General features: G+C 51.3%; 4 protein-coding genes across 4 annotated transcripts; 2 read left to right on the forward strand and 2 right to left on the reverse strand.

Moving 5' to 3' along the window:
- Nucleotides 1-239: 239 nt before the first annotated feature.
- On the reverse strand, nt 240-4,384 carry BO85DRAFT_378330 (SKI complex RNA helicase subunit SKI2; the record flags this gene model as incomplete). Its single annotated transcript, XM_025656295.1, has 6 exons — nt 240-740; nt 791-970; nt 1,025-1,212; nt 1,265-1,544; nt 1,597-4,096; nt 4,155-4,384. The coding sequence occupies 6 exons, from the start codon at nt 4,382-4,384 to the stop codon at nt 240-242; spliced, it is 3,879 nt and encodes a 1,292-aa protein (XP_025512658.1).
- A 1,035-nt stretch (nt 4,385-5,419) lies between these two features.
- On the reverse strand, nt 5,420-8,099 carry BO85DRAFT_98350 (uncharacterized protein). The gene is made up of 5 exons (XM_025665824.1): nt 7,975-8,099; nt 7,831-7,899; nt 7,293-7,775; nt 5,568-7,241; nt 5,420-5,514 (listed from the first exon to the last, which is right to left on the reverse strand). Exons 1-5 carry the CDS (start codon nt 7,992-7,994, stop codon nt 5,430-5,432), a joined length of 2,331 nt encoding a protein of 776 aa, XP_025512659.1. The 5' UTR covers nt 7,995-8,099; the 3' UTR covers nt 5,420-5,429.
- A 1,044-nt stretch (nt 8,100-9,143) lies between these two features.
- BO85DRAFT_452164 (uncharacterized protein) lies at nt 9,144-9,513 on the forward strand. Its single transcript, XM_025660761.1, has one exon. It carries the CDS (start codon nt 9,284-9,286, stop codon nt 9,443-9,445), a length of 162 nt encoding a protein of 53 aa, XP_025512660.1. The 5' UTR covers nt 9,144-9,283; the 3' UTR covers nt 9,446-9,513.
- Nucleotides 9,514-9,746: 233 nt separating this feature from the next.
- Nucleotides 9,747-12,414, forward strand: BO85DRAFT_403449 (Hsp70 family protein). The gene is made up of 4 exons (XM_025657228.1): nt 9,747-9,931; nt 10,018-10,144; nt 10,207-10,272; nt 10,397-12,414. Exons 1-4 carry the CDS (start codon nt 9,905-9,907, stop codon nt 12,175-12,177), a joined length of 2,001 nt encoding a protein of 666 aa, XP_025512661.1. The 5' UTR covers nt 9,747-9,904; the 3' UTR covers nt 12,178-12,414.
- Nucleotides 12,415-12,854: the final 440 nt, after the last annotated feature.

Genomic DNA, 12,854 nt, shown 5'->3' on the forward strand with positions numbered 1-12,854 from the left:
GGGTTCGGTTCCTTTATATGTGTGCTTCTAGCAGCCGCCTCAGGCAAGGAGAAGGGGAACTAATGAAACGCACTGGAAACAACAATAACAAAAGGCAAAGAAAAAAAAGTATAGTATCTAGTGGGAAAAAAAGGAAAGAATATTCCCCACGTGGTTTCCCCTCTTCCCCCCCAAAACAACAGTCCATCCCCCCAGCACTGACCAGTTGCCCTGCTTCCCACTAGTACTCCGTAGTAGCTTCACATGTACAAAGAGGCCGCAAAGATCACATCTCTCTTGATCTGCTCCTGTGCCTGTTGCATCTTCGTATACAACGTCGGATCACCCACCAACTTCGCCGCATTCTTCACCTCCCGACATGTTTCGTCTAAACGCGTAATGGTCCGTACAATGGTGCCTTCCATCACATCAGTAAGGTCGGTGATACGGTTAAACGACATTCCCTTCGCCCATTCGTAGACAACCTCGGCCAGACCAAACCGTGGCTGACTAGCGAAATCGTTGCTGTCTTCGCTGGTTTGGATCACCTGGTGCTGAATCTGGAAATCATTCACGCGGTCGGAGATCCTCACAATGGCTTCCTTGCCCTTCTCAAGGCGAGGAGTCAATGTGGGAACGTTCTCTGTCTTTTCTTGGAAAACGAATGCGGACAACAAGGCAACAATCTCCTCGGGTTCATATTCAGCCAGAACGTTCTCGAGGATCAACTCAGTCAGAACAAGCTCATCGGCGGAGTGAATCTGTTCGGTGATTAGCGTCTGAATTGAACGAGGAGAACTGGAGAACTTACCTCACATGCCACCTTTCCTTTCAGCTGCACGCGAGACTGCTCGTCCACGAAGCCCAGCTCCTTCAGCACCTGGATACGCTGCTCATAATCAGGCAGCAGAGCAAGGTTCTGATCGGACATGAGCTGTTTCAACTGAATGATATTCTCTTTAACCTGCCATTCATCGTGTTGCATTTCGAACTGCCGCGTGTAAGCATTACGGTCGAGCGTGTCTTGGGACAAAAAGTCACTTACATGTTTCAAGAAGCTGGGACACTGCAAGCATTTGCACCCTTGCGCAATGGAGGCCTGCTTTTGCCGCTTTTCTAAAGTATCTCTGACCTGTAATTCCTTGATTCGGGCCCAGTCTATTTCATCCCAGACTGGACTGGTCCACGAAGCGCAATGCTTGGTGAGCTCCTTGTCTGCGAATTTGCTTGCCTCTGTCCACGAGGTTAGTAACACTGACCTCCACCAAGCGTCCGCAAAACTCACCCTTCTTGATGTTAAGGTACCATGTAGGACCGCCAAGCTTAACTATCGTATTTGTGACGCACTCAAGGTCCAACAGGGGCACCTTATACGCTTTCAACGCCATATCGGCGGCACGGGTGGGCAAAGTCTGCAACAAGTGTCTAAACTTTGGGAGGAAGGGAAGAATATCGCTGGGATGGCGCTTGTGTCCGAGCCTTCCTATCTCAAGAACTTGAATACTAGGTGTCTGACCGCCGCTAACACCCTCGCGAACAATGACACCTGCAGTTCGGAAACCCTCCTGTAGGACAGTTAGCTGGACTCCTCGATCATCGTTAATGGGGCATGTCTACCTTTCTGTACACAATCAATCGCTTTGGCACAAAGAGGCGTTTCCCAACGGGGGAGGAAAGCAGGCCCACGTGGAGCTCACTTGTAAGCTTCTCATATTCAATAGAGGCAGCATGGCAGGCCGCAAGGTCAATATCACATATGTCACAAGGCTCTCGCTTAATTTTCGCCAAGCTGGCCTCCGAAAGCTGCACCTGCTTCTCGTGCTCTGGGAGCAGTGCCTGAGTGGCATTCTCACTAAAACTTCTCTTGATCATTTCTTCAATCTTCAGGGCCTCCACGCGCAAGAGGTTCAAGATCATGTTGTATGTAAGCCTGAATTGAGACCGCAGTTTAGTCGGATCACCAAGAATCATCCTTCTCAAAGCGCCGGCCGGAGGAGCTTCATCTCGCCCCGCATTGACGATAATGACGTATCCCACATTGTCAAGACCTCTACGTCCAGCACGTCCAGCCATCTGAGTGTACTCTCCGGGTAGCAAATCTCGGAAGCCTTTGCCATCATGCTTGCGGAATCCGGAAAATACAACTGTTCGCGTTGGCAGGTTGAGCCCCATGGCAAATGTCTCTGTAGCGAATAGAACCTTGACCAATGACTTAGCGAATAGAATCTCGACGATTTCTTTCATGATCGGTAGAAGACCACCATGGTGGACAGCAATTCCTCGACTCAACAATTCGCGAAGGCGAAGGATCTGTGGGAGAGTACGGTCCTCTGGCTTAAGTCTTGTGAGAGACTTTTCAATGAACATATGAATCAGACTCTTCTCGGAAGCAGTGGAAAAGTCTTGGTTGGACAGTGAGTCGGCATTCTGTTCACAGCGCTTTTTGGAGAAGACGAAGATACAACCAGGCAGCAGATTCTCTTTGCGAAGGTGCCCAACAAGCTGCACCCAAACGGTCTTGTCTTGCGCGGCTGTGGTCCGTCCACCACCTCTTCCTGTACGGGCAATGTTTCCAGTGCCTCTATTTGCAGGCTGTCCCCGGCCACGAGGAGCTCCTCCACGCTGGCCATTGCCCCGAGCACCGCCTCTGCCACCGGCTTGTCCGCGTCCTCGTCCTTGAGGAGTTCCTCCTCTACTCGCTTGGGATTGAGCTTGAGCCTCGGCCGCTTTCTGGGCCTTGACTTTGTCTCTTCCGGAGATGATCTCGTCGGCTTCTTTCCAGCCGTTCTCAAGGAACCGCTTGTTGGAATCCACAATCTTGTACTTCCCTTTGCCGGCCCAGAGATAATGCTCGAGGGGAACAGGTCTTTTCGCAGTTGAGATAACGTAGATATCCTTCTTCTTCGTGCGGCCAACCCAGGATGCAAACTCATAAGTGTTAGGAACGGTGGCAGACAAGAGAATCAGAGTAACATGTTCGGGAAGCATAATGATGACTTCTTCCCAAACAACACCTCTTTCGAGATCGTTAACATAATGCACTTCATCGAAAATCACGAACTCCACGTCTCGGATCAGGTCAGCGCCTCTGTATAGCATGCTTCGTAAAATTTCAGTAGTCATGATAATGCAGCTTGCTTCCGGATTAATCTGAACATCACCGGTCAAAATACCAACATCATCGAACTCTGTTCTAAAGTCTCTGAACTTCTGGTTACTCAACGCCTTGATGGGTGATGTATAAATAGCCTTCGTCATATGCTTCGCGGCAAGAGAGATGGCATATTCGGCGACGACAGTTTTACCGGCTGACGTATGGGCAGCAACGAACACGGAGTCGCCACATTCAAGATGATAGACAGCCTCCTTCTGGAAAGTATCCAATTCGAACGGCCACTCCCGAGCCATGTCAGGAACCAGATCGCGGAAGTTCGGGATTTCTTTGTTGACATCGACGACATGAGCCCATTCCTTACCGGCTTTCCGTTGCTGCATGCCTGCGAGCAGCGGCGCGTGGGGTTCCAGCGCTGGGAACTCGACAGGCAGCAAAGAGTCAATATCTTCCTCATCGCTGAGCTCCGCCTCATCATCGATCTTGACGCCTCCGGCATCGGACGCTGTCTCCTCTTGCTCAACATGCAGATCGGCCTCTTCCTGCTGAAGAGCGTGCTCCACTTCCTTGTCTCCTTCCGCGGCCTCTTTAGTCTTTGCTTCCTCGAACTTCAATCCCCGAGAGAAACCAGGAGCGATCTCCAACAGGCCACCTTCAGCACCAAAGTTGATGATCCGATCGAGGCCTGATTGCTTGCCGCTGGCTCTGGAGTGCTCCGGCGTCTGAGCTTCAGATTCCATTTCAGCGATTGCCTCGACACCGTCCAGCCCACCTGGAGCGAACGGGAAGAAGCCAGCCGCGCCTCTTACAAAGTCTGCACGACCGGCTGGCCGGCGAAGAAGTGACGTTGAATTTTTGGCATTTGCACTAGTGGCGGGAACGGTTACCTCGTGGTAGCCCGTAACGCGGCCTTCCAGGCCATCCCGATCAAATCGGACGATAGTGCGTGTCTGTGTACCAGCGACTTCAAACAGATCAGTGTAATCCGTCGGGACATCCCACTTCCTGTACGATGTCAGTATACAAAACCGATGGGTATGCCAGCGAATGTCGGGTATCGAACCTTTGTAAGCGGTTCAGCCATTCAGGACTAAACGTGGATGAAGGGGTTAGAAACTCCTGCTCTAGCTCCTGCTTGAGATCAGCAGCATCCTGCCGAGCCTTTTGACGAGGTTTGAAGTCCTTGTAGACACCATCCTCCTCTTCGGCCAGCCTTGCGTCGAAAGCCGATGCGCTAAGGTTTTGCGAGTTTAGGCTTAATTCCGCCAGCGCCGATGTCAGAGTCTCCGCCATTTTCTATAACTTCTAGCCAAAGGTGTAAGGAAAGCTCTGATGGTACGCGATCTACTTCAGCATCGCACGACACGTCTGAGCAGAGATCTAACAGAGAGCCCCGCAAGGTAGCGTGACGGGAGGAAGATCTTATCAAAGCGGTAAGCCAAGGTTAATAAGACCTATGCAAAGCCTGCTGGCAGAATCCAGCATTCACAGGGTAGTAAATTGACAATGGACCCTATGTCAGTAGTAGCTTCGAGATGGAAAGAATAGCTAGCACCGGTGGTTTATTCGATGTGTTTGGCGGCGGGAAGTTCGCTGGCGCCAGAACCAACCAGCTCTGGCTCTGACGTCGTGTGGGGACTGCAGCTTCCGCCCACCGGTGGGATGAATAATGTTAATTCACATCCGGATGAACTAAAGCCATTTGGGAGGAAAACAGAGGGGAATCGGAAAATCTCAACGATCAGCTTCTTCCCCACAGATTTTCCTCCAGGGGGTTGTGGTCTTGCACAAATTCTGCTTCCCCCAGAAAGGTGAATGGGAAGGCACCTAAAGCCAGTCGGCACAGGATATCACAACTTTTTATTCCTGTTCATGTGCCCTACTACTAACAATACAAGGTAGTGTGGTCCTTGTACAATGAGTGATCCATCATGTACAGTCACCAGAACGCCAAAAGCAAATGCGAAACGATGATTTGAACCCAGTGTTACAATCGGAATGCTCCCGAAACAAACGCGCAAATACCCGTGCTGGAAAGGGGATGCCAGGGAACAAGCAGACGTCCGTGGTCGTGGACAGGCCCGATCCCCCCTCAAAACATCAAAAGAAGGTGTTCTATCTCCAGTCGTCCAATCTCGTATGCTGAATGCCAATTATCCGTCACACCCTGCGCCCTTTCATATACCCGCGCAAATTGAAAGAATATCACACAGTCCAAATAGGATTTAGTAAAATTAAGAGTATGGGGGTGTTGGGATGAGCGGCTCACCCTTGAGGCGAAAGTCGTGCTCAGCAACTATCCCAGAACTTACCCATGACAGAGCTAATGAATTACTCGCTAACGATAGGTGATGACAGGGAAGGTCTTCCTGTCTGTTACATTGACCTGGTATTCGAAGATTCCGTCCACAGTGGCGACGTATCTATACAGTCAGCTGGAGTTTACCCTAAAATCAGAACAAGACATGGCACCTACAATGTCCGGCCATCTGCACCCCAACCAATACCAGCTGTGCTACCCGGTTCCTGGTCTCGACCAATGCCCAGGCTACGGTCAGGAAGTTCATTCAACACGTTACGAATCCATCGAGGTGAACGAGCTTGTTCGTAATCCCACTGTGTCTGCCGATACCGCAGGTGACTTTGCCGGCTGTGTGGTAACATGGCATTTTGTCGCTGTTGCCGTCGAAGGCGTTCCACGGCCACACTGGCTCTCAGTTCAGTGCCGGAAAGCCGCGGTGTATCTTGCAAAACCTCGGGCGTGCCGTCCTGACTCTCAAGCCGCCTGTGGCCTGAACGGGATCGCTGGTGGTTTCTTGGCGGGGGCAACAAGTCTGCTGTGGTATTAGAGTAATCAAAATTGGCCGACGGACGGTTCATTGTGCCATGAAGCCGAGCCGCAGAGCCCTGTTCGTTACCGGAACTGTTAAGCTCACTGGAGCTGGAATCTGCAGCATGCGCAGGGGTGTCCGAACGATTAGGGTATATCTCTGAGGGCGAAGCAGTCCAGCTGAGTATAATACTAGGCTGCGGATCGGGGTTTACCAGTCCCGTTTCGGGCGTCCTACTGCTGGCTTCATTATGGCTAGGAGTCAGTAGGACAGAGCCCTGGCGTCTTGCATGTTGGCTGCGATCACCAGTTCCCGTTTGCGAGTCTTCTTGGTACAGTTCTCGGTTTGGATGGCTGCGTGGTGGAGGCGAAGTAGGACCGGAGGTTCGACTGGCCTCATCCGTGGGACCGTGGAATCGGGGGCGCACTGTAGGGTGAGGATGAGCATTAGCTCTAGCTCGCCGCTCTGCTAACCCGTCCTCCATCCTCGACGTCCATCGTGCTGTATTCAAAAATTCAACAATCAGCCTCTCTCTTTCTGTGAGGTCCTGTATCAGTCTCTCACTTAGTGGCGAATTGCCAGAACCCGTCGCGCCTCGGTTATGGAGTGATTCATCTAATGCGTCAATCGCTCGCTGTGATGCGTCGAGTTCATGCCGTGTGTCCGGGGAGGCTCGACTATCGAGTTCGAATAATAAGTCATCCAGCAATGGCTCCGTACGGACTTCCTGCAAGCCGGGCTCGTTCATATCCAATTCCAGTATCTGTCTGCGAACGAAACCGCGACGGACATCGGCAATCCCAGCTCGCCCCTTGTCCTCAAGCCATACCAGGAGATCCCAGGGCTCAGGTGCAAAAGCCATACATCGTACAGCGCCTCCATTGCAGCAAGCTCTTGACGAGTTGAAGCGACAAATTATCGCATTTTGGCCCTGAGGCTGGCGTATAATATCGCGGATAGTCCCAACGTCAAAGATGGTGATAACTCCAGACTGCGAACCAATCGCACATAATCGACTGAATTGAGAAAAGGCGACAGTGAAACAGCATCCATCGTCAAAGCGTGTGCCTATGTCCATTTCTATACAACGAAGAAGGTCCCAGTTCCACCCACAAACTTTGTCACCATCATCCGTCACAGTCACTGCATCGAGGTCGCGGGTAACATCATAGAAATATGCACGTGTCTCGTCACCAACCGCGGCAAGGACAGTTGAATCTGGTGACATGATCGCATAGTTCATGCACGCCGGATGATGCAGCACCTTGAGGACTTTTGACCGGGCCAGGGAGTAGACGGTAACGGTCTTATCGTTATTACTGCAAAAGCGATCAGCATCTCAAATGACCTAAAAATTGCCGTGCCCATACCTGAGAATGGCTATATCTTCCTCCGCTAGCTCCTTTCCATCCCCGGGCAGACGATGGATCGTCACCGAGTTGACGATGCTGCCTCCGAACTTGTGCAGTTGCACCTCCGGAACCTGCCTACTATTGCCATGGCGAGCTGGTCCAGGCTCGTCGCCAGGCATCCAAGGCGGTGATATCCTCGCAGGCGGTTCAAGATCGATTGGCAAAGCACTGTCCACGTCCGACGGCTGGAAAGCCGGTGTATCGGCACGGGCGCGCGGACTCCGATCGGACGATAGCCCAACAAATGCGCATTCCCCATTATCGGCGCCCCCCACCCCAATCCAACCGTGACCAGCAGCAAGGCATTTTGGCTCGAACGGAATAACGGCAATGGTCTCCCGCTTTTGTGATGAAATGTGAATCGAGTATATGACTCGCTCGACGACAACGTAGATCCTGTCCGGGTCCGCGGTGCTAATGTAGTTGCGAAGTTGTTGATGGCTATCATACGATTAGCACTGATCAGCCAGCTTTTCTGCGAGCTCAATGTACAGACAAGTTGGGAATTTTGAAGGGGAAGAAGCGGCGCTTGCTGGGAAGGATAAGAGACTCCGTCGGATGATGCCTGCAGATTGATACGACATTAGCAATCGGCCAGGGAATTTCATTATATGAGTGGAAGGGGAAGCAGGAGACTGACGCGAGCGAATCCGTAGTCATTGTGAAGGAACGTCGATATAATATTTTAAGGTGACATGGTCGGAAGTACAGCTATGGCGGAGCTCCGATGTTGCGGGAGAACGACGGACAACGCAGAGGGAGCAAAAGAGTCGATGGTGAGTAGTAGAGACGACGAAAAAGAAAAGAGGTAATGGGAAGGGAAACAGCTGAAAAGGAGGCCGGTGTCGCAGGGTATTATTGAAAACAGGGTCTAGCCTGAGAGTGGGAGTTTTGGAAAACTAGAGCTTGTTCGAGTAAAGTAGGTAAAGCAGAGGGAGCACACCACCAGCACCAGATATCTCCTCTCTCTCTCTCTGTCTCTCTGCTTTCTGCTCCCACATCGCTTTCCCTCCCAACTGGTCCGCCCTTGACTGTTTGGACGATTTCGGAGGGTGCGAACGGATGACGTAAGACTTAGCCGGACCCAATCCGGGGAACCTCCAGCGGCGAATGCGGTCGAGTTCAATTCGAGTCCACCGCTTCCAGCCTGCCTTACATTCTTCTCTCTAGACGGTGAGGAAGATAGATCCTCGAGTCTTTATCTGGTGTACCTACGCTAGGTAATTATCGGATCCTGTAAGATCATACTATCGCTTTTACCTGCACGCAGCATGCCATTCAAAGCCATCCCCCTGTAGTGTCTCAAATTTTTGCAGTACGCCTAGTACTAAGTAGACCGAGGTCTCGTGAGGATTTCCCGTCTAGGTTCACAGCTTAACGGGAAGCAGTGTTTCGACACACCACTGTCTAGCATCCATGGATTCAAACTCGGACGGGCTATCAATTGCCCGTACAAATTTCTATTCCATAATTTCTTCATGACGTTGAATGAAATAGGGAATGTTGAAAATATTGACACCGATTAGAAGCTCTGGATGTTAATCTTTGGATTAAAGCTACGGAACATATTCTGCTTGGCGATGATGACTCATGAAGTGTTCATGTCCCTTGAAAGTCTATCCTGGTCGATTTCTGTCGACAAATTGGCCAATAGTGAGGTCTAAACATTTCAGAACTAATTTTTATTTACGATCGCAGTTTGCAGCCTTGCTTCAGAGAATACGGATATTAGAGGATGCAGAAAGTGTAGTCAGTCATAACTAGCACTAGCTATTAATTCTTTTCTGAGATATAAATTGTACCTAGCTGGCCAGTGTCAAGGTGCCGAGGCATCTAGTTGATGACAGAAAAGCAATAACATTGACAATTATTGAATTTTTATTCATTCATATTAACTTGACTTGATACTACCATGGAATTGAAGAGCCATTAATAGATATGGCCCAGAAATGAGTGATGCAGCACTTAATTCCAATGGAATTAAATCTATTAAGTTTCGACTTGGACGTATTGCTACAAGTGACGTGTATATAGCAACAGCTTATTTTACAATCATACTGACTAGTATTTCATTGCAAAGCAATCGACTTTTGACTCACACTGACACCTGAGCAGTTAGGGGAAAGACAAAAGAGAGCGATGGAAAAGGTATTCAAGCCACAGTGGCAATGAGTAGAGGACACTGGTAGCTTCTGCGAGCTTTTGCAATGGGAAGAAGAGACCGGCCGGGGCAGTGGCTCGGCAACTCAGCTTGAGCGGTCAAAAGGATCGCTGAGCTGCGATTGGATGGCACGCGGTGTTGCCGTGATTCTACCAAGTTCGACGACGGGCCGAAGCTCTCCGGGACGATTTTTACTAGTCCTGGCAGCCGGCGTCCTCCCTTCTTTTCAAGTTTCTTCCTCCCCAGAAAGAGCTGAAAAATTCTTGTTCTCCTTTCAACTCTCCTCCTCCCTCCTGTCTCCATCTTATACCCTCCCTCCTATATCCTCCGGCCCTTCGATTGAATCGACTGGCCCATTTCTATATTTCTCTTTTTAATTAGTTGTATTATTTTGTAATCACATCTCACAATGCTGTCCTCTCGCATCACCCGCGCGGTAAGTTTTGCATCATCATCATCATCATCATCATCATCATTGTCGATGCTAGAGTCGTGTTCCTGACATCACATTCTGTGAATCAGCTCCCGCGCACCACTCCTTTCGCTCGCGCTCCCGCTTTCAGAGTCCCCGGTGCTGCCGCTCGCAGATGGAACTCCACCGAGGGTGGTGAGGAGAAGGTGAAGGGCCAGGTCATCGGTATTGACTTGGGTATGTTCGAGAATCCCTGTACTCGTGATGTAATCTACACAGTATCTAATGCAGTCACACAGGTACCACCAACTCCGCTGTTGCCGTCATGGAGGGCAAGACCCCCAAGATCATTGAGAACACCGAAGGTACGCGAAAAATTTTTCATCCGCCGCGCCAGTTCCGCAGTGACTCCGAAATCGGAGCTACACGCAGAATCTCGCTGGTCTCATGCAGTTCGAGCGATAGGTGGCTGACTTGAGATGCAAATAGGTGCCAGAACCACTCCTTCCGTTGTTGCTTTCGCCCAGGACGGTGAGCGTCTGGTCGGTATTGCCGCCAAGCGTCAGGCCGTTGTCAACCCCGAGAACACTCTCTTCGCCACCAAGCGTCTTATCGGTCGCAAGTTCACCGACGCTGAGGTCCAGCGTGACATCAAGGAGGTCCCCTACAAGATCGTTCAGCACACCAACGGCGATGCCTGGGTTGAGGCTCGTGGCCAGAAGTACTCTCCTTCCCAGATTGGTGGTTTCGTCCTCAACAAGATGAAGGAGACTGCCGAGAACTACCTCAGCAAGCCCGTTAAGAACGCTGTCGTCACTGTCCCCGCCTACTTCAACGACTCCCAGCGTCAGGCCACCAAGGACGCCGGTCAGATCGCTGGTCTCAACGTTCTCCGTGTCGTTAACGAGCCCACTGCCGCCGCTCTTGCCTACGGTCTTGAGAAGGAGGCCGACCGCGTCGTCGCCGTCTACGATCTTGGTGGTGGTACTTTCGATATCTCCGTTCTGGAGATCCAGAAGGGTGTTTTCGAGGTCAAGTCCACCAACGGTGACACCCACCTTGGTGGTGAGGACTTCGATATTGCCCTTGTCCGCCAGATTGTCCAGCAGTTCAAGAAGGAGTCCGGCCTGGACCTCTCCGGTGACCGCATGGCTATCCAGCGTATCCGTGAGGCTGCTGAGAAGGCCAAGATTGAGCTGTCTTCTTCTCTCCAGACCGAGATCAACCTTCCTTTCATCACTGCTGATGCCAGCGGTGCTAAGCACATCAACCACAAGATGACCCGTGCCAGCCTCGAGTCCCTGGTTGACCCTCTCATCAGCCGCACCGTTGAGCCCGTCCGCAAGGCCCTCAAGGATGCCAACCTGCAGTCCGGTGACATCCAGGACATCATCCTGGTCGGTGGTATGACCCGTATGCCCAAGGTCACCGAGTCCGTCAAGTCCATGTTCGGCCGTGACCCCGCCAAGTCCGTCAACCCCGATGAGGCTGTCGCCATCGGTGCTGCCATCCAGGGTGCCGTCCTTGCTGGTGAGGTCACTGACGTCCTTCTGCTCGATGTCACTCCCCTCTCTCTCGGTATCGAGACTCTTGGTGGTGTCTTCACCCGTCTGATCAACCGCAACACCACCATCCCCACCAAGAAGTCCCAGACCTTCTCCACCGCCGCTGATTTCCAGACCGCTGTCGAGATCAAGGTCTTCCAGGGTGAGCGTGAGCTCGTCAAGGACAACAAGCTCCTCGGAAACTTCCAGCTTGTTGGTATCCCCCCTGCCCACCGTGGTGTTCCCCAGGTCGAGGTTACCTTCGACATTGATGCCGACTCCATCGTCCACGTTGCCGCCAAGGACAAGTCCACCGGCAAGGACCAGTCCATCACCATTGCCTCCGGCTCCGGTCTCTCCGACTCTGAGATCCAGTCCATGGTTGAGGATGCTGAGAAGTACGGTGCTCAGGACAAGGAGCGCAAGGCCGCCATTGAGGCTGCCAACCGCGCCGACAGCGTCGTGAACGACACTGAGAAGGCTCTCAAGGAGTTCGAGGACCGCCTTGACAAGGCCGAGGCCGACCAGATCCGCGAGAAGATTGCCACTCTCCGCGAGTTCATTGCCCAGAACCAGTCCGGTGAGGGCACTGCCACCGCTGAGGAGTTCAAGCAGAAGACCGACGAGCTCCAGAACGCCAGCTTGACCCTCTTCGACAAGATGCACAAGGCTCAGTCCGAGCAGCAGCAGCAGCAGCAGAGCGGTGAGGGCGAGAATAAGGCCTAAATGTACAACCACTGAACTCCCCATGACTTGAACAAGCCATGGGTGTTTTCCTGTATTTCACCTTTGCGTTATTCCCTAGAGCCTTTCCTCTTTTTTTCTCTCCGATGTTTTAACACGCATGATATGTATACATACCTGATAGCTCTGACTGATCTATCCCTGTTCCGGTGTATTGGTGTTTTTATTTACTCTTTCTTATGTTCATTTCCCTTCTGTATTCTGATTTCTCTTTTCTCCAATCCCCTCTTCATACCTTTTTGGGCCGGGTGAGCGTTTGCACTTCTTTGACAGGAGGGCCATCCGTTGGAACGGATGCATGGAGTTTACATTTTGTAACTTAATGACATTACGGCTGGGAGACCACGAAAAAAAGGATGTGGTGGGCTGGAATCTGTGACAATAGAATATGAAATTCTCCTCTCGATTTAACAACTGTGTTGTGCTGGACCTGATACAAGGATGTAGAACTTGGCTGTATACAAGAAAATAAGAGAACATACGTAGACACATACGTAGCCATGTCCTGTGAAACACGACCGATTTCACCACTGCAGTTATGGAGAACTCACCCAAGTGCTAGCTAGTCTACTAGTAGTCTAATTACTATGACTAGTGAGTGAGTGAGTGAGTGAGTGAGTGACCACCATACCAACATTCTGGAAATCGCCCCGAAAAAA

The sequence above is a fragment of the Aspergillus piperis genome (assembly GCF_003184755.1).
Source record: "Aspergillus piperis CBS 112811 unplaced genomic scaffold BO85scaffold_18, whole genome shotgun sequence".
Classification (NCBI taxonomy): Eukaryota; Fungi; Ascomycota; class Eurotiomycetes; order Eurotiales; family Aspergillaceae; genus Aspergillus; species Aspergillus piperis.

Coding starts and splice junctions, on each gene's coding strand:
- BO85DRAFT_98350 (XM_025665824.1), bottom strand. CDS start 7,994: ATGACTACGGATTCGCTCGC. Junction 7,900..7,974: donor ATGACTACGGATTCGCTCGC/GTCAGTCTCCTG, acceptor ATCAATCTGCAG/GCATCATCCGACGGAGTCTC. Junction 7,242..7,292: donor GAAGATATAGCCATTCTCAG/GTATGGGCACGG, acceptor TCGCTTTTGCAG/TAATAACGATAAGACCGTTA.
- BO85DRAFT_452164 (XM_025660761.1), top strand. CDS start 9,284: ATGAGTGATGCAGCACTTAATTCCAATGGAATTAAATCTATTAAGTTT.
- BO85DRAFT_403449 (XM_025657228.1), top strand. CDS start 9,905: ATGCTGTCCTCTCGCATCACCCGCGCG. Junction 9,932..10,017: donor CCTCTCGCATCACCCGCGCG/GTAAGTTTTGCA, acceptor TCTGTGAATCAG/CTCCCGCGCACCACTCCTTT. Junction 10,145..10,206: donor GGTCATCGGTATTGACTTGG/GTATGTTCGAGA, acceptor GCAGTCACACAG/GTACCACCAACTCCGCTGTT.